This window comes from Chelonoidis abingdonii, chromosome 6, assembly GCF_003597395.2.
Source record: "Chelonoidis abingdonii isolate Lonesome George chromosome 6, CheloAbing_2.0, whole genome shotgun sequence".
Taxonomy (NCBI): Eukaryota; Metazoa; Chordata; order Testudines; family Testudinidae; genus Chelonoidis; species Chelonoidis abingdonii.
In genome coordinates this window covers 61,611,090-61,630,030 of record NC_133774.1, presented here as the reverse complement: position 1 = coordinate 61,630,030, position 18,941 = coordinate 61,611,090, and the positions used below count along the sequence as shown (strand labels likewise).

The following is an 18,941-nucleotide window of genomic DNA, read 5'->3' as shown; positions in this document are numbered from 1 at the left end:
CTGTCTAGATTCACTTGGTGTGCTTCAGGATTTGTGAGAACTCAAAATTCCAAGTGAATCTTGTAAGTGCAAATTTGGGTGAGCTGAACCTGCTGGTTTGGTTTCATGGAAAATTTAATGACTCAGTCTGAGTTGTGGCGTTTTGCAGGCTCCTAATTACTGCAGGAATTGCCATAATGAAAATCACAACATTCTATTATAAAAATTATAATACAGTATGACTAATTGACATGAATTACTTCCACCTTGCATAGAGAAAGCAAAATCTTCAAGATTTTGTAACCAATCATTATAGTAGCAATATTGTAAATACAGCAACAAGCAGTACTCACTTCAGTCAGTTTTTTGTTAGATTTTTACTGTTTCTCTTTTAAATTCTGTGCAAATTCTGAAGAGTGTTTTGCAACTTAGAAATCAGCCCTTCACTTATTTCATACTTACATCTACAACCAAACCAGGCCCTATCTGAAAATATCTAACTAATATTAGACACTTTAAAGAGTTATAGATTGAAAACTCTTCTCATATATGGCTACATTGTTACTTTAGGAACAGCCCTGAACAAAAGATGCTGCATATACTGTACCACCCTAGGATTAATCTTGGGTGGCATTGTGACTCAGACTCACCTTTGAGCTACAATTCCTCCTCTCTACTTTGCCATTAGGCAGTATCAACTGACAGCTGGCCTGAACAACTCCCTGCCAATGTCCTGCACTGGCTCAGCTACTCTGACCAGTGCCTAAGAAGATGAACAGTGAATCAAAGCCCAGCAGTTGGTAAATTGTAATCCCAAAGAACATCAATACAAGCAACAAAATATTAAACTTTAGCTAAGCCAGAGACTTTGATAAGAATCCATAGTGAACCCAGAAAAAGATTTAAAGAGTCTAAACATCAATGATTAAATCATCCCTTCAGCTCATATTACAAAAATAATTACTGATATACTAGTTCCATTTTCTCCCTTTGTTTCAGATTTTTGGTTACAGCTGAATCAGATGCGCGCGCACACACACACACACACACACACACACACCAGCAGTGTTGCCAGTTTAGCCATTTTCCAACCCCTTTGTACACTTATCAGAGGGGTAGCAGCTGAAGCCACAAAAACAACAAGGAGTCTGGTGGCACCCTAAAGACTAACAGATTTATTTGAGCATAAGCTTTCGTGGGTAAAAAAAAATCTGAAACATCTGAAGAAGTGGGGTTTTTTACCCACGAAAGCTTATGCCCAAATAAATCTTTTAGTCTTTAAAGTGCCACTGGACTCCTAGTTGTTCCTGTAAATTTAAATACCTCCCATCTCCCTCTAATTTCAGTTCCTGCAGACTCTCCAAATCCTGTCCCCTATGCTAATCCTGAGTAAAAGAGCTTGGTGCAGGAATACTCTGCATGGGACAGAATCGCCCCTCTTCACACACAACACACACACACAAAAACAAGCAGAAGTACTCGACAGCCACTACTGCAAGTAATTGGCCTAAACTTTTGTTCTTAATTTCATCCCATTACTCCGATTTTAAACTCTTTATTATATGAAAAAAATAATTTTCTAGATATAGTTGAAGATGTAAGGCCAGATTCAGAATTGAGTGTCTGGAAAACTGGTTAAAATCTAGATAATGGAGTAACATGCTGCCAGATGCTGGGAGAGAGGTGTGTAGCCTCTGAATTTGGTTTATGTAATAATAAGATAGTGAGACAAATGTGGCGAAGATGGATTAGTATATGCCTCATGCTTTGGAATGCTTGTGTTTCAAAACTATGCACTTAAGAAATGAGCTTATTTAAATCAATCATTTAAGAGAGCCAACTGAACTATTTAATACTTAGAATCCTTTTATGTACTTTGTAAAGAAGAAAGGTGAAGAAAAGACCCAAGGAATTGTACCTGTTTTAGAGTCCCACTCGGTTTCTCATGCTTTGGTGTGTGACAAGGTTGGATTCACTGTAGCTCACAGTTATGGCTATCTACTGCCTCTTGTGAGTTCTTTTTTCTCTGCAGATGGGATTGGAAGCTGCTCATAGATGCTTCCGCTGTTTGTGAACAAAATGAGCCCCCCCCCTTTTTTTTTTTTTTTTAGGCCAAGAACATACCTTACGAGAGGTGACAAGAAGACTGGGAGCCACTCATGTGAAGCTACTATTTCCTTTTAAAACATTTTTCTAAACTTCTGACTCTACAGCTCAGACAGGTTCAGCCCGTGCCTCAAGGCTTCATTATCTGTTGGTGACAGACTTCCTAAAAAGTCGCCTGTGTGCTGTTGCTGATTTCTTTATGCTGACCTATCTTTTCTTTTGGTTTGTTTTTCAGAGATGGGGAAGCCCTTCAGTGGTTTTAGTTCTCTTCCTTGTTTGCTCTGCTTGTTGTAGCATTCAACTCTTTAGCATCTGAGCACTTTCCAAAGATTTTAAAATATAAACTATAATAATAATGCCTCTTTCCTCCTCCTTTCCTTCTCACCCTTTAGGAAGAACTGAGTGATTTACTTTTAGTTTAATTTTATTGTTAAGACTTTGGGAGTAGACTGTGTGTGTACATGTGTGTGAGAGAGAATTTGTCAGACAGCTATATCCAAGAGATGCCTTTTACATGTGCTTTTGAATATGATGTGGGTTAGTGATCATGCTTATCGTAGCTGGGTGCAAGCTGCAGTTATAATTGGTCTCTGTAACTTGTCCACTGTAGATGGACAGTTTTGTTTTGCCACAAGAATGCCAGATATGAGAGACATCAAGGTGTCATCTCAAAAGATCCAGTGCGAAGCCTTCTTTACTTAAAGCTCCCACATACATTTGACGCAGACTCATAGGAATGGTCTAAGGGATAGTGCAAAAGATATGATATCTGACTGCTTTCCCACTCTGTATTTCTTTCAGGACAGTGTGTTTATGCTCAACAGGATTAAAGAGAAATATTTAAAAAAGTTAAAGCAGTGAAATTACAGGCAAAAAGAATTAAACAGTTTTCAAGAAAGAAGAATTATAAATGAATCTCTAGACTTTAAGAAGAAGTTTAAACATTTCTCTCAGGCTTTGGAAAATTCTTTTGACCAAATACAATTTGAGCAAACTATTGGAGATGTCTCCTTTAATTCACTGTCATTAGAGCAGAATGGTCACACAGCTAAAACGTTTTCCCACATGGAAACTGAAAGAGCTATTCAAGACTTAAATCAGATAAAGCACTGGGTTGAGAGAGCTTTCCAGTAGACTTGCAAATACCTTTCCTAACCTACTGTTCCCTTCGCTATTTCAGAACTGTCTGAGGCATGAGTGATGCTTTGAGATATATGTATTACTCTAATTACTTTGCTAAAAAATGACAAATGGACACTGGCTGTTAAGATTTTTTCCCCATCTCATGGTTAAATATACTGTGCAAATCATTGACAACATTGTTGCTTAAGTGATTGGAAGATACTAAACTCTTTCATATTCATAAATAGGTTTTATGAAAGGAAGAGAGAATGCACCAAAAATTCATTAGCTGGTAATACAGAGAAAAAATGGCATCTCATCACACTGTTTTCCCCACAAATACATTGCAGTTAGTTGCAGAGAATACCACTGATAGGGACAAATGGCTATATTGGCAGTTTTTCATAAACTTTGATTTAGGGTGCTATTTTTATTCTAGGTGAAATGTCTGTAAAAACTGTCCTATGGACAGTTTAATATTTCTTCTATATTCCATCGAGAAGGGAACAAGACGAAGGTGCCTTCTCTTTTTTTTTCTTTAATGAAGACAAACTCTTAGATGGTGTTATGACTGAAGGCATTACTGTTGTTGAGAAAGCATAAAGTCAAATGTGTATGCTGATGATGATATAGTCATGCAGCATAAGGATCTTGTTTCCTCAGTCCCATGGCTCTTGAATTAATTAACATACAGAGGATATTGTTTTAACTTAAAGAAGTCTCAAACACTAGACATATCAAAAAGACCAGATTCCACACAATTTCTATTTCAGATACAGAAAGATATCAAATATTTATGGATAATGGGATGGTTCCTGCAAATTTGAGGAAATTTTCATTGAATTCAATGAGAGTTCTACACATGCCTGTGGAGAGCTTGCAGGATTAATCCCAAAGACCTGAGGCTGGCAAAAAATATTTTTGCTTCATTTTAACTTCATTTTGAATCAGTTGGGGAAAAAAGACATTGAGAAATGGCTTCACTTACCTTTTTCGACTATTGAGATGTACAGATTATTTTAAAAGAACACTAGTACCATCTTCACAAGTGCCTCCTTCACTCTTCAAATGGCTAATAAAACTCCTTTATCATAATTATGTGCCAGCATAGGGAAAGATTTGGTATCTTTGGGGGGGGGGGGGGACGTATGACTCTTTTTACATTCCCACAACACAAACATCTTCCTACTCATCTGAGAAAGAAGTTAATCTTCAACACTTCAGAGTTTGTATTACCATGATTAGAAGCACTGATAAAATATGACCTAACCAGTTCATCTGTACTTTGTCTGGAATGCTTCCTTAACTTCAGCACTCACATATGAAAAATATAGTCTTCTATAAACATCTTTACAGTGTGGATTTAGTTTATGGCCAAAAAATTGCATGTTTTTGTTGTTGTTCTTCTACCACTGTCATATTCCAGTTATTATTAAAGTGCACCATTCAGACAAACACTGGAAAATTGTGGCAAAACTTGAGAATTAGCAATAAAGATATATTTGCATAAACCATGTGGTTCAATTGCATAGCACATTTTCTGAAACATAATGAAAAATTAATGGGAATTTAAGTTGAATGCAAAACCCCTCTTTCATATCCTTCCCCACTTCCTTTGTCGTCTTGCCTTCTTACATTATGCTTAGCTAGAACTGGCTTGTGCTTGCTGTTTTCATCCAAATCCCTCTTAAAACTATAGTGCTTCTGTAGACCCTTCCAATGATAACTCACCAAATTAAAAATAGATAATCTTAAAAGCTTGCTCTGCTTGTAGTTTCACTATTTATTTATCCAGAGCTATGATGTCTGAATGGTACTGTCTGTGTATGATTTAGATTAGGTGAGTTTAGATTAGATTTAGAATTATGTCTTCCACTTTGTTTGCCCAATAACAAACAGCAATAATGATGATAAAATAGCTATGCAGAGGATTGGAAACATGGATTTCATACTGTCCAAAGTACAGATGTACAATTAAAATGTCACAATTTGCCAACAGTTACCACACAATGGGGCCTGAGATACCAAATTTTCCCTCTACTTACAATGTGGTCTAGGTCAGGGCTGGTTCTAGGTTTTTTTTTGCCACCCCAAGCAACCTCCTTCCTCCCCCTAGAATGCTGTCCCTGGAATTGTACCACCCTAAGTATGTGCTTGATTTGCTGGTGCCTGGAGATGGTCCTGACTATGGTACTTGCTTGGAAACTGTAGAGAAAAGTTAAATTTTCAATGGCAACAACTGTACTTCCATTTAATTCTTTAGTGTATTTTTGCAATAAGATGCTATTACTAGATTTCTGTGTAAGAGCTGGCTTAATATGTGACAGCTAATACAGATGTCAACAACATTTAGTTTACACTTTGTTGTCAAATTACCAAATTCTAAACACAGAGGCTGATCAGAAGTGGCACACACCAATATACAGCCTGTCCTCAAGATTATGAGCTAGGATTATTGAATGAATTGAAAGTACTAGGTATCAGTGCAAACTGTTCTACAGCAATTTGAGAGAATAAGAAAGGGTGATCCTTAGAAAATGGAAATCCAAAAATTTACCAATTTTTAATATTGTGCTTTATAATCTTTGAAACATATCAAGGCTTCTATCTTTTAGAGTCTTCATGAAACCAACAAGTATGTTTAATAGCTCTATGGGCATTTGGGTTAAAGAATTATGTCTCGAACTTTACGCCAATTCTATAAATTCTTACTCTGTCACAAATGACATTTGCTTTAAACAATTTTACATTTCTTTTAATCTATCTTTATTTTAACCAAGAATATAAAATCAAACAAAACAAATCAGAAACTGTTCCCAAATTAACTAATAAAATAATCTATCTTTAATCTCCTTAATACTTTCTAACATAAAAGATAGGTAAAACCTGTGTAAGTTTAACTTTGAGTCAATTTTATCTGGATGTGAATGTGTTTATGAATATTTTGATATAATATGCTACGACTCTGGTATTAATTGCAAATGTTTCCTTGTTATCTGTAACAAACACTTAAATAGAATACATATTATAGTTTCAAGTGTCTGCATAGGCGTATAGGTGCAATTTACACCTCTTCATCGCAATAGAGCAAATATGGCATCATGTATTTAAATGTATGCACACTACATTGCCATGCATGGGCTTTAAAAACACATTGTAAAACATTTATTTTGGGGTCATTGCAAAACCTTTTACTGTCCCTTTAGCTTTTATAATTCAGAATAGCAGAGAGAGAAAATATTATGAGTGTTAGCCATGTATAGCTATATGTAAGTTGAAATATTGATACTCATCCTGAATAAGGGTCATCCTGGGGAACTGCCCTGCGAGACCTGGGAAGGAACTGTGACTCAGAGTCAGACCATTAGGCAGAGCATTAAGTGTGTCTGGAAAAAGTCTTTGGCCCTGTTGCGGGGTAGCTCCACCCCATAAGCAGGGGTCAGTTTGTGTGGGAATTGAAGTAGAACTGTGACGGCCCAAATGGCCTAGACTCCCCAGCCACCACAGTAGTCCTGGCTCCCAACAGAGTGTGGCCTAATGGTCAGGGTCAGTGCAGCAGCCCTTTGGTTAGAGTCTGTGGCCTAGTGGCCAGAGTCAATGGGACCACCCTTTGCGGCAGGGCAATGTAGCCTAGTGGCTAGAGTGGGGTGGGCTGCAGCTAGGGTACCCAGGCCCTCCCTATTTTACTGGATCCCAGCCCAAGGCCCTGTCTGCAGCAGGGGCATCTGCCACCAGCTCAGCAGAGATCCTTCCAAAACACACAAAGTCAAAGCCTGGTACCTCAATAAAGATCATTGCTTAGTCCTCCTGGGCTACTTCCTACCCATTCTTCTGTGGCTGGTAGTCTTGGGGGTTCCACAGTCTCTCCTCCATCTGTGGCATCGGGTGGCTGGGGGTTGGCTAGCCTCTCCATCCTAAAGCACTGGCAGTCCCTCCCCAAGAACCTGCAACACACCTCTGCTCCCTTCAGCAGTCAGCCCAGAATGAGCTGAGCTGTTCCCTTTTATATCGGGGTTCCAGCTGGAGCACGCCTAGCAGGGATGAGGAGGCGTGACCTTCTTGGCCCACGGAGTGTGATTAACCCCTTATAAACTAGTGCAGGATAAGTACATCCCATCACAGTCCCTCTCTGCTCACTTGCCTATGTAAGAAACAGCAGGCCATGGAGCCTGCGCTCCACTCCCCACCCTGTGTCTTGGGTGACGATCTGGGTAGTCCACATCAGGTAAGACTCCACTGAGTTCAATGACTATTTGATCTGGCCACTGAAGCATTGTGTTGTATTCAGCAGAAAAAAACATGAATAAGATTATACTACATTAACTATATATCCAACATACAGGAGAGGTGCATGTGAAGGAAATGTTAGATATTTTTCTTTGTTCGAGTGCACCCAGTAATGTGTCATCTAAGGGCATGTGGACACTGCCCCCGTGTTCAGACTATGGGGTGTGTGAATAGCCATGCACATAAAAGTGCTGCACTGTAGTTCTCCCATGTGGATGCTACTGATGTGCACTTAAACGTCTTGCGTTTGCAGTAATGTAGCCCAACCTACTCCCTTAGTTTGAACTGTAGGGCAGTGTAGACATACCCAAAGTTTATATCGGTACCATCTCTATTTTTAAAACTTTACTTTGCTATATCTACTATACATATATTATAGCAATGAATATATTTTTACAAAATGTATGTCTGTGCAAAGTCTTCAGATCTGTAAGACTAAATTATCATTTCTTAAAGTTAATCACAAGTGCTTTTGAAAAATCCTACGTAGGGACAGGCCACTCAGGAGTTATACCTTTTAACGTTACACAACGCTAATGTGAAAAGATTTTAAAACAGGAAATTATTTAGAATACTGTATAATGAATACATTTTATTCACTAAGGCCCCAGTCCTTCAAGGAAGGTTTTTGCAGGCAGACCTTCTATGCTTATTTTCAGTCCTAAACTTGATGCTTTTCTCCTTGCTGCTATCTCTGTTTATCGTGTGTTGAGGTTTCTGCAGAAACCTCATGTACACAGCTGTGATAATACCAGTCTCCTAGAGACCGATGGTTTTCTGGTGGCAGAGGCATTGATTAACCATCTCATTTTGTCACTTTATTTAAAAAACTTACTTTAATTGAACTTTTCAAAGGATTTAGTTCCATTTTAAAGCTGCTAGACTCAAGTGAGCTTGAAATTTTGCTCAATTTGTTCTTCTAAGTCTAGTCTAGAAAGGTGGCACTCACCCCATTATGGAGTAGTCTGATGATGGAAATGAATTTCTGTGGACAGCCAAACCTACCCAGTATCTTCCATAGGGCATCACGATTGAGAGAGTCGAAGGCCTTGGTTAGGTCAGTGAATGCCATGAACAGTTCCTGGTGTTGCTCTCTGCACTTCTCTTGAATCTGTCATGCCACGAAGATGATGTCAGTTGTGCCTTGGGATGGTCTGAAGCCACACTGCGATTTGGGGAGGAGTTCCTCTGCAAGGGGGAGAAGGTGGTTTAGTAGGATCTGGGCAAGGTTCTTTAGTAGGATCTGGGAAATACCTCTCTAGTTCTCGCACAAAGATTTGTCCCCTTTCTTGAATATTGTAACAATGTTGACATTCTTAAAGTCAGGTGGAATTTCTTCACAGGTCCAGAGCTGGCAAAGTTTGTGTTGGAGCGTTGTTCCACCATCTTTAAAAAAATCTCAGCTGGGATGCTATCTGGGCCTGGTGCATTGTGATTTTTTTGTCTGGGTGATGGCTTGTCAGACTTCCTCAGAAGATGGGGGATCAGCAAGGTGTTCCATTGCCGAGCGTTGTGGAATAGACTCAATGGTGTCTTCAGAGACCATGAATTTGTGGTTTAGTAGGTTCTCAAAGTGCTCCTTCCAGCATTGTTTAATGGCCACATTGTCCTTGGGGAGGGTGGGGCCATCCTGGGAACATAAAAGAGTTGGGCCTTTAGAGCTTGGCCCATATATAGTTTTTGTAGCTTGAAAGAAGCTTCTCATGTTATCTTGGTATATGAAACCCAGGCTATCAGAAGCCTGCTCTTGCCACCACTTGTTTTTGATGTCACATAGCTTCTTTTGGACTTTGGCTTTGAGTAGATGATAAGCCTCATGTTTTCATTGGTTATAGAAATCATTTTGCCAGTTACAGAATGCAGTTCTTTTCTGTTGAATTAATGCTAGGATTTTTTTGTTTTTTTCATCAAACCAGTCTTGGTACCAATGAGTGAAATAGCCTATAGTTTCAGCATATGCACTGTGAATGCTATTTTTAAGTTGATCCCAGTACTCTTGAATGTCAATAACATTATCAGGCAAGTTACAGAATTTCTCAGAAGCTGTTGCTGGAACATCTTGCACCTGGCTTGGTCCAGAAGTGCTTTGACATTGTACCGCTTTCGCTTAGCCATTGGGTGTTTGCGATATGGTGGAGTGAGCTGCAGGTACATGACTGATCTTACTAATAGATGGTCTGTCCAACAGTGATCTGTACCTCTCATGGCTTGTGTTATACAGACATTTTGCGGAGTATTTGTAATGTATTAAATCGCAGTAAAGCATATAACACAGACAGACCCCGGTCCTCAGGATCAAACCTGGGGGCTCAGGAGCTAAGTACATGAGTCTCTACTGCATAAGCTAAAAGCTAACTGACTATTAACTAAGGCTGTAGAGCAGACTTAATTTCTTTCTCTCTCTCTAAGTGGTCTCTTTGCCACTAGTTGGGACAGAACACTACACCTGGGAGATGTGCGGCTTACATACACATGCAAAAAAGAACAAACATCAGACCGCTTTTTATGCTTTGCTTTTTCTTAGAGAGAGTTAGCCTTATTTCCCTGGCAGTTTAATTAGTCAATATCCTGCTTAATCAAGAATCAATTAATGGTTTTATTAACAGCTAGAATCTGTTTTGACACTGATAAATAAAACATATCACAATCTGTAAAATGCAAAAGTAATTTTTCTGCATTTTACAGTTTTTGTAATTTGTTTTGCCTTTGTATGTGGTGGTAATCAATAGAACATATATTTTATTTATTGGCATTTCTATAGACCTCATCACAGCAGTGTTTCAGCATCTTATAAATAATGAATAAAACATCACAACTCCTTTTGATGAAATATATAGGTGGGGAAAAGGAGGAACACAGCGATTTAAGTGGTTTCCCCAGGTTACATAATGAGTCTGTGGTAATACTGGGAATATTACCTAGTTCTCCTGAGTTTCCATCATATACCTTAGCCACAAGACGATTCTTCCTTCAAGGGTAAGGATAATTTGGCAATGGTTGTCTTTTTTATACAGAATTCTGTAAGGTATATGTTATACTTGGTTTTATTGGATTACTAATTATGGAAGTCTTTACCACTAATGCTTCAGAAAATGCTTTGAAAAACTTTGTTTTGAAACAGTTATTCATATGTGTATTGTTTACCCATTTTTAGTAATGACTTTGCATGATATCAGGATCTTTGCTTAGAGGGTCATCTACTCCTGCTGTCCATGAGATCCTGAGAGCTAAGATCTCCTGCACGGTTTCTCTAGATTTTACTATGTTCAATAGACCGTACGTTTTTATTTTTAAAATGAAATTTCTAATCCTCTCTGGCAGTAAAGATACATCTTCACAATGCATATCAATTCACTACTGTCATTTTGTATCAGTCTGCCCTCAGGTATGTACATGCAACTCTCATTGAAGTCAGTGGGACTTTCAGATAAATATTGTATCTTTTTACAGAGGACAGAGTGGCCAGTGTAGACAGTATTTATTAGCAGTCAGGAAATCTGAGTTCTCTTCCTCGTATAGACATTGATTCTGTGTGTGACCTTCAGCACTGAAATTCTCTATACCTCAGTTTTCCCATGTGTAAAAAGTGGTGATTATGTTATTTACCCATCTTTCTCAAGTGTTTTGAGATATCATCATTATAGGCTCTTTGGTGCAGGAACTGTCATTACGTTGTTTGTTTGTACAGTGCCTAGCACGTGATCCATGATTGGGGGCCCTAGGTGCTGTCATAATACAAATAATAAATAATAGTCTGTCGATGAAAAGTGTTGAGTAAATGCTAAGTCATTATATTACTACAGCCAATCAGATGGAAACTGAAAAGGAGAAGTTTGAATTTCCTGTATTCACCTCAGTAGAAATGCTGGCGGGAGGGCAGGAGCGGCTCCAGGCACCAGCTCTCCAAGCGCGTGCCTGGGGCGGCCACCCGCAGGGGGCATTCTGCTGGTCGCCGCTAGGGCAGCAGGCAGGGTGCCTTCGTGCCTGTGGGAGATCCGCCAAAGCCCCGGGACCAGTGGACTCTCCATGCTTGGGGCAGCAAAATGTTTAGAACCGCCCCGGGGGGAGGGGCGGGGGAGCATGGAGAGGTCACCATTTTGCTACTGATATCATACCAGAAACATTTAGGAATTGAATCTATCATCACTTATATGGCATTGCAAATGGATGTGGCACTATAGTAAAATAGACTAAATAGAGTTCCTGGTCCAAACAACTTATTCTAAAAGCACAACTTGTTACAACAAAGACAGAGGGCCATATTCCATCCTTGCATACATCAGCATAAATTGGGAATAATTACCCTCATGTCAGTGGAATTAAGTATAAAATTGGAGTACATGAGAACAGAATCAGACCCAGAATGAGACGTAATGCTATAGTGTTAGTGGAACAGGTAGGCCTTCTGGAGATTTTTGGAGGAAGAGGGGTTCTCAGTGCAGTTCAATGCTATAGTCATGACATTTATTGGAAAGGTTTTCAGTAGGTCTGTAGGAACTGTTAAATACTCTTAATCTTGATAATGGAGATGTTTGTTGCTGTTCTGAGAAGTGAAAGTAAAATGGTGTTTACATGTTATTTATATTAAAAAAAAAACAAAAAAAAACAACCCTGTTTTTGTGGAGTGGTTTGTGGGACTTTAGTAAAATTTTGCCCCATCATCAGCAAATTCAATTCTGCTTAATAATCTAATAAATATGTTTGAATGTCCTTCCTTGTGTCTTACAATAACTGATGCTGAAATATGAATGGTGCTAAATAAAAATAACTATCTGCACAGTCATTCCCTGCAGATGTTCCTAATAATGATATGAAAAGTAATATTATAAAATATGAATAATATTTCTTAAAATAAGCCTATGTATCACTGATAATAAAAACATACATACAGAGAGAGAATGTAGTAAAAAGAGATGCATAAATGTAATTAAAATATATATTTTCTATCTAGGGTGCTCTGTTGTCACCCAAGATCCAATCCCAATTCCTTTTCTAGTCAATGGCAGTTTGGCTCCGGGTAGCTAATGGTAGGTTAGAGTGAGCATCCCATATGAGGAAAAGGGGAGATGCTTGTGTCACTTCTAGAGGCGACAGTGTATGTGACATTTTCAAAAAACTAAGCCATTTTGTAAGGCAGCTCTTTAAATTCATTTGTACCACTTTAACAGCATGATGACCTGTCGCACTGTTCACGAATAGAGAATCCTGTGCTATCTGATTTTCACTTTAAAGTAATTAACTCTGGGAAGTATATGCCAACCTCCATCTCAAAAACACATGCTAGCTGCTCCACCTCTCTGTCAGTTTTGCACTGCTTCTGGTCAATTTGCTATTAAGGTGTGATACAAAACTGAAAGGGAAAATGCTGGGGCATAGACATAGGAGGAAGCTTGTCAGAGATTTGGCAGTTTAAATGCCAGAAGGCTTGCATAGGGTGTGATTTTTCTGTTCATATGTAGTGTGGTTCAGAAATTTCAGTTAACACAATACATTTGGCAGTAAACACATGGTGTCTATGTTGAATTTTTTTATCAGTTTGTTTAATGACTTATTTGAAAAATACAAGGGAACTAACAAAAGTATATTTTCTTTCAGATGGGAGATGAAAGAAGATGGAGCTCTGGAAGAGGAAGAGGAAGAAAAAGCTATGGTGAAACACCTAAAAAAAGTTTATTGCATACAGACCCCTCTTGCCTCAGAAGATAAAGAAGAGCTGTCACCTTGAAAAGAGTTTGTGTAGCACTTTCTGCTGAAGTAAACATTGTTACAATAATTGTTTAGTGATAACTGGAAAAAAATCCCTCTTATGCATACATTAAATGACTAGAAAGCTGGGGAACTTGTATCTTGATGAGTAGCAGTTAGAAATGAAAGGATGTTGCTCTATTATTGCTTAGTTACCCCCTTAAAACAGCAATTGTTACGTGTGAGGTAGACAGGAATAATGTGAAAATGCTGTATTACACAGCAGGACATACCTTGGTGCAGTGGAGACAAGAAGCTGAAGGCCACTTAAGAAACTATATTTTAAAAGCATAAACACCACAACATTATAAATACTACTTTGGACATTTTCAAGCCTGAGTTTGCCAGTATATTACAGATGCCATGTGGAAGTCCAAATGTATCTAACCCTATGTAGGTTAGACGATAGAGGTCAGAGCTCAGGAAACCTCTTCCCTAGTTCCATCCAAATTCAGCCTTATGAAGGACTGCTCAGGTTAGTTGTGATAGGCTCCCCAAAGAAAGGGGAAGATTCCCAAGGCTATGCCATGGACCTGGCCTCTCACCTCAGCACCCAACTTTTTGTGTGGCGTGCAGTGGATACATGCTGTCCCTTTTGAGTGACTGTACCAGAGGCTGCTTTAGTGGGTGCTTCCACAAAGAAATTGTGCCTTTCTCAGGCATGCTGCTCCCACTGAGGCGGAGAGTCTCCTCATCCGCCATGCCATGGGGCTTAGACTTAAAAGCACATTGCTCCCAACATCTTTCAAGTTAAAAATGCTTTAACATGCTTTAAAAAGCTTTAAAATGCATGCTTTTGTTGAAAACAAAACAGTTCAAGTGCAGACAATGCTCCAAGAACCATCTTAACAGTGAACTGAGAAATGAAAAATCTATGTTTCCATCCACTGTTTCTTTCTAATGTAAGTATAGTTAAGTCCTATTTTCAATGATAAGCCCTGTACAGCTGTGTTATCTGATTCATATCTGTCATAGTCAAAATCTGTATTTTCGTCTGAAATTCTTCTCCAACAAAACCAGTTTTTAAAAGGTTTTTAGATGTCCCTGAGGCTTTGGCTGCAAGGAAGAACTCATGAACATTCCTCTATTGTAAAAAAGCCAGACTTTTTATTTATTTACTTTTTTGCATTGGAAGCATGGAGTTCTTGTTTCCCTTACTTTGCTGGAGGATACTGACAAGAGCTTAGTAGGGCTGTGACCTGAGCTGTAGCTCCGTTTCCTAGGCAGGGGGAGCTGGTTCTTAAAATCAGCACACAATGGGTCTGAATCTCCTCTCATAGGAGTTTTTTTTATTGGTATAACTCCATTGAGTTGAACAGAATTACTCCTGATTTACAGTGATATAAACAAATGGAGAGTTGGACCCAGATGTGACCTCTCTTTTCCAAAGGACCTTGGTAAGATCACTTTAAGACCTAAATAGTGATGCTGCATGAGATGCTAATCTAATCCAATCTCCCCTGACTGGTCATTTTTCTAACGTAGATCAGACATTAGACCATTTCAAATGATATCTGCATCTCATTGTCTTCCAAAGATGTTGCCTGGGTCCACTAGCAAAGAGAGGGAAATGAGGCACTGATATTTCTAAAGTGTTAAAAATAAAAATGAAAAAGCAGCTGTTTTTAACAGTCATTATACATCATAAAGAAGTGCTGGAGGGTAAAAACAATATTCCCCTGCTTTGGATTTCACTTCTAAAACAACAACTAAGCTTTTAAAGCTTGAAACATGGATAGTGGGATTCCCTAAAATGGTAGATGCAATTTGCTGGCAAATGAGGCATACATCTCCTAGCCATATTAATAATATGTCAAGTGGATGGAGGTCAATCAGCATACTTGGATTAGTCTGTCCTATTCTGTCAAAATTTATTTTACTGTGTAGAATATCTAATTAATTTGTTACTGTATAGTCAGACAAAATAAGGGCTTGTCTACACAAGGAAATTGACGGAAATAGCTATTCCATAATAGCTCCTCATGTGACGCTTTTATTCTAGAATAAGAGTGCCTTTTTCTGATAAATTTTGGAAGTAGATTAAGATAAACTGGAAAAAGGCACTCCTATTCCCAAGTAAGTGTGTCCATATGGGGAGTTACTCTGGAGTAGGTATAATGCTTTAAATTTACACCCTTCCTAATCAGCAGTCTGAATAAAGTCTGAAAATGTTCACAATATCTTACTCAGATGTTTTTCTTACACAAATCTACTCTGTCCTCATAAACCTAAGAGTCCAAACTAATTCATATTTGAAGCTGAAGTTTTCCCTAAATCATTAGTGAAGAATGCAGGTATAGTCCATATGAAGTGCTTTCTTCTCATTGACTCTCAAGATGTAATGGGGGGGGAAAGCAACAAGGGGAAATATCTTGTATTGAGCAGGTACTTTTGCAACATTCAGTGTTTGTTGAATGGAATTAAGTCTGAATAAGAGCAATGGAGGTTTATAATGATGATTGCTAAATGGGATACCATTGATTTGTCAGAAAGACCGTTTATTTTATACTTAATGCATTTCTTGAAGGAGAGCAAGGACGGGGAGAGAGAGAGCTCAGTGGTTTGAGCATTGACCTGCTAAACTCAGTGTTATGAGCTCAATTCTTGAGGGGGCCACTTAGGGATCTGGGGCAAAATCAGTGGAAGTGAAGGTAGGGGACTGAACTCAATGATCTTTCAGGGTCCCTTCTAGTTCTATGAGAGAGTCTAATTGTAAAAGATATAGAAGTTTAAGGGCCAGATTCACTCAGGTGGTAATGCATTAGTGTAATCTGACCCCATAGCCATGCTAATTTTCCTGGAAAGACCACCAAGTGTAAGGATGTCACAGGTGGCACTGGTCCTCTAAGAGGGAAGATCCTAGAGCACATCTGTCTGGTCAGTGACCCTGGGCCCTAGAGGGAGGGAGATTGGGTGAGTCGGGTGTGAGTGTCAGTCAGGAGTGGGGCAGAGAGAGAGCAAGAGGAAGCACTTAAATGTGGGACTTTTGCTGCCTGAAAGAGAAGCTGCCGAGAGCAGAATGCTCTGCTGAGGCTTACTGGGACTAGGGAGACAGGGAGAAGCCTAGGTGGTGGGAAGAGGAGACTCTGGAGGAAGAGGAAGGCCCAGGGGAGTGCCACTGTGCGGTATGTGCAGCATGGAGCTGGGTAAGAACCTGGGAGGGACATGAGACTGTGATTAATCCAGTGTGGGTGGATATTGTTTGCACTGTTGCTTTGTTTGCGTTTTTGAACTCTAGAAGGGGACTCTGGGGTAAGCCCAAGAGCGCACCAGTCTGAAGGATGACTGAGACTGATAAAGAGCCTGGAGTCACAGAAGGAAGTGGAGCTCAAACCTTTTGAATTATGTTATTGAATTTTATTTGGGGATTTGCAGTGTCCATATTAATCAATTACCTAAAGACTTAGGTGTTATTACCCTAAGAGAATGTTGGAGAAGTATTCTTGAGGAACCTGAGAAGGGAAAACCAAGGATAGGGCAACCGGAGGACCATGCCACACCATGAGGGTGCACTCCAACATGGTGATCCTATGACAAAGTGTTACACTTCTGTTGGGTACAACTAACATAGCCCTGTCTTGATGGGCTAACTCATCTGAGTTAGATTTACTTGATAGGAAAGTCCTCTTACCGCTCATTAATAAGCAGGCTAACTCATTTGAAGCTGTCTTGGAGTGTAGTACAGGAAGTCTAGGCTACAACATAGCCAGCTAACTTGGCTGTAAATGTATTGGCCCGCATCTTAGTGTTCACTAAGAAGGCTTTCTGTCATATTTGAATTAACATAATTGAAAAACACACCCTTCTTACCTGTCAAGACAGGGCTATATGGGTTTTCACTCCACTCCTTACACACACACACACACACACACACACACACTCTCTCTCTCTCTCTCTCTCTCTCTCTCTCTCTCTCTCCTCTTCTGGTGTAGTAGGGAAAAGGGTCCATGACATTCCTGAAGTACAAGAACTCTAAACTGTGTTTCACCTCCTTGGAACCTTTGTTGCCTGGGATATGTGAATGCATCTCTCACAGAGTGCTGATACTGTATAGGGCCAGTCCCCTGCATGAAGCATCAGCAGGATTAGGAGAAAGCAAAGGTGAGTTTTAAACCACTTTTGCACACAGACCCTGAGCTGTACTCTCTGCCCCACAGTGACATCCAGGGACTTGCCCCCTATTTTCTGTAAGATGTGTTTACTTTAATCCTTGGGAAGGATATAGGCACCTTTTTATTTTAATTTAGCATTAATTGTCATGAAAAGAAAAAGAAAACCCAAATGTGTTTTGCCACATTGTGTCTAAACCATTTTAATTTTTACTTGCATGAAATATGAAAGTTATTGAAATTTAAAAGGAAAATATGATCTATGTAAAAATATACCTTAGTATTTTAAAAAGTTCTGTTCTTCTGGTTTCAAGAAATGCATTCAAACTCCAATTCAGAAGGTACTTATGAATGTGTGTAACTTTAAGCTTGTGCTACTGAGATCAATGAGATTACAGACATGCTTAATTTACGCACATGCTTAAGTACCTTGCAGAATCAATGCCTTAAATACCTGGTGACCAGTAGGGCAGTCTGATCTCATTTACATTTTCTGTTTATTTATTATATTTTAAAACTTTAAACAAAAATGTTGAATTACTCAAAGCCAGCGAATGGTGCACCTAGCTAGAGTTAACCACATATTTCTCTCACTGTTACCTACATTTTCTCTTCTCCCATTCTTTTAGTTTGTTTGCAACATTCTCATTTACAGCTGGCTGGAAACTTTCCAACAAAACATTTTTTGTCAGAAAATGACGATTCATCAAAATGTTTCCCAGAAATATTTTGGCTTTGACAAACTTCCACCAAAACACAGGCAGCGTTTCAATAGAAACCTGTCCCAGACTGCTTAGGTAGGGTTACAGCAGAAATCTGTCTGGTTTCCTGTCAGCTGAGGGAGTCTGGGCTCCCAGGATCTGTGGTTCTGGGTCAGCTCTGCCATACAGACTAGTTCAGAGTTGAGGATTGCAAGACTTCCAATGGTCCTGGATCCAGACTGGAACCCTGGAAATCCTGGGATTCCAGCTGGAGAAAAGGACTCTCTAGGGTTAGGCTCCCTGCTTCATAGCAGGGGCCTGGGAAGCCCTGAGAATCCTGGCTTGTGTTCCTCACGCCACAGCAGGAAATCAGTAGACTATGCCCAACTCCAGAGGGCTTCCTCTGGAGGCTGGCACCTCCATTTTGTTTCAGAAAAATTTAATGCAAATATTTAAATATTTCGAAAATGAAAAATGTTCTGAATTTCCATTCTGTGAGAAATTTCTAGTTTTTATTTTGATTGAGAATGAAAACTTTTTTGAAATGTCAGAATTTCCTATAGAACAGAATGAGTTTCAAACAGCTCCACTCCTGTTGCATTAAATTAGACTGTAACCTTCATGGCAGGCACTCTCTCACTATCTGTTTGTACGTCAGCTAGTTCAGTAGGGCCCTTGATTAGAGCATCTGAGTGCTAGTGGAATGCAAATAATAAACAGCGGAAATGTGCTAAAACTTCTGGGATAATAAAGCTCATGACATTTGGAACAGATGGAGTTTTGGAAAAATCAGAGGTTAAGAAAGATATATGCCTGTCTTTTAACAACTGCTATCTTTCAAACAGCCTCCCATAGATCATCTTTTATTCCAATGGAGGACACTTTGTAGGCA

General features: G+C 39.3%; 1 protein-coding gene across 5 annotated transcripts in view; it reads left to right on the top strand.

Annotated features, from left to right (window-relative positions):
- KIAA0825 (KIAA0825 ortholog) overlaps positions 1–15,378 on the top strand; it is a 435,282-nt gene extending 419,904 nt beyond the window's left edge. For 4 of the 5 annotated variants that reach the window (XM_075067085.1, XM_075067086.1, XM_075067088.1 and 1 more), the window contains one exon: positions 13,090–14,360. In XM_075067085.1, coding sequence (XP_074923186.1) covers positions 13,090–13,219 — 130 coding nt within the window. In that variant the 3' untranslated portion in view covers positions 13,220–14,360. Of the gene's footprint in view, positions 1–13,089 lie in introns of all 5 variants that reach the window. The other variant, XM_075067089.1, reaches the window with a different exon arrangement.
- Positions 15,379–18,941: the final 3,563 nt, after the last annotated feature.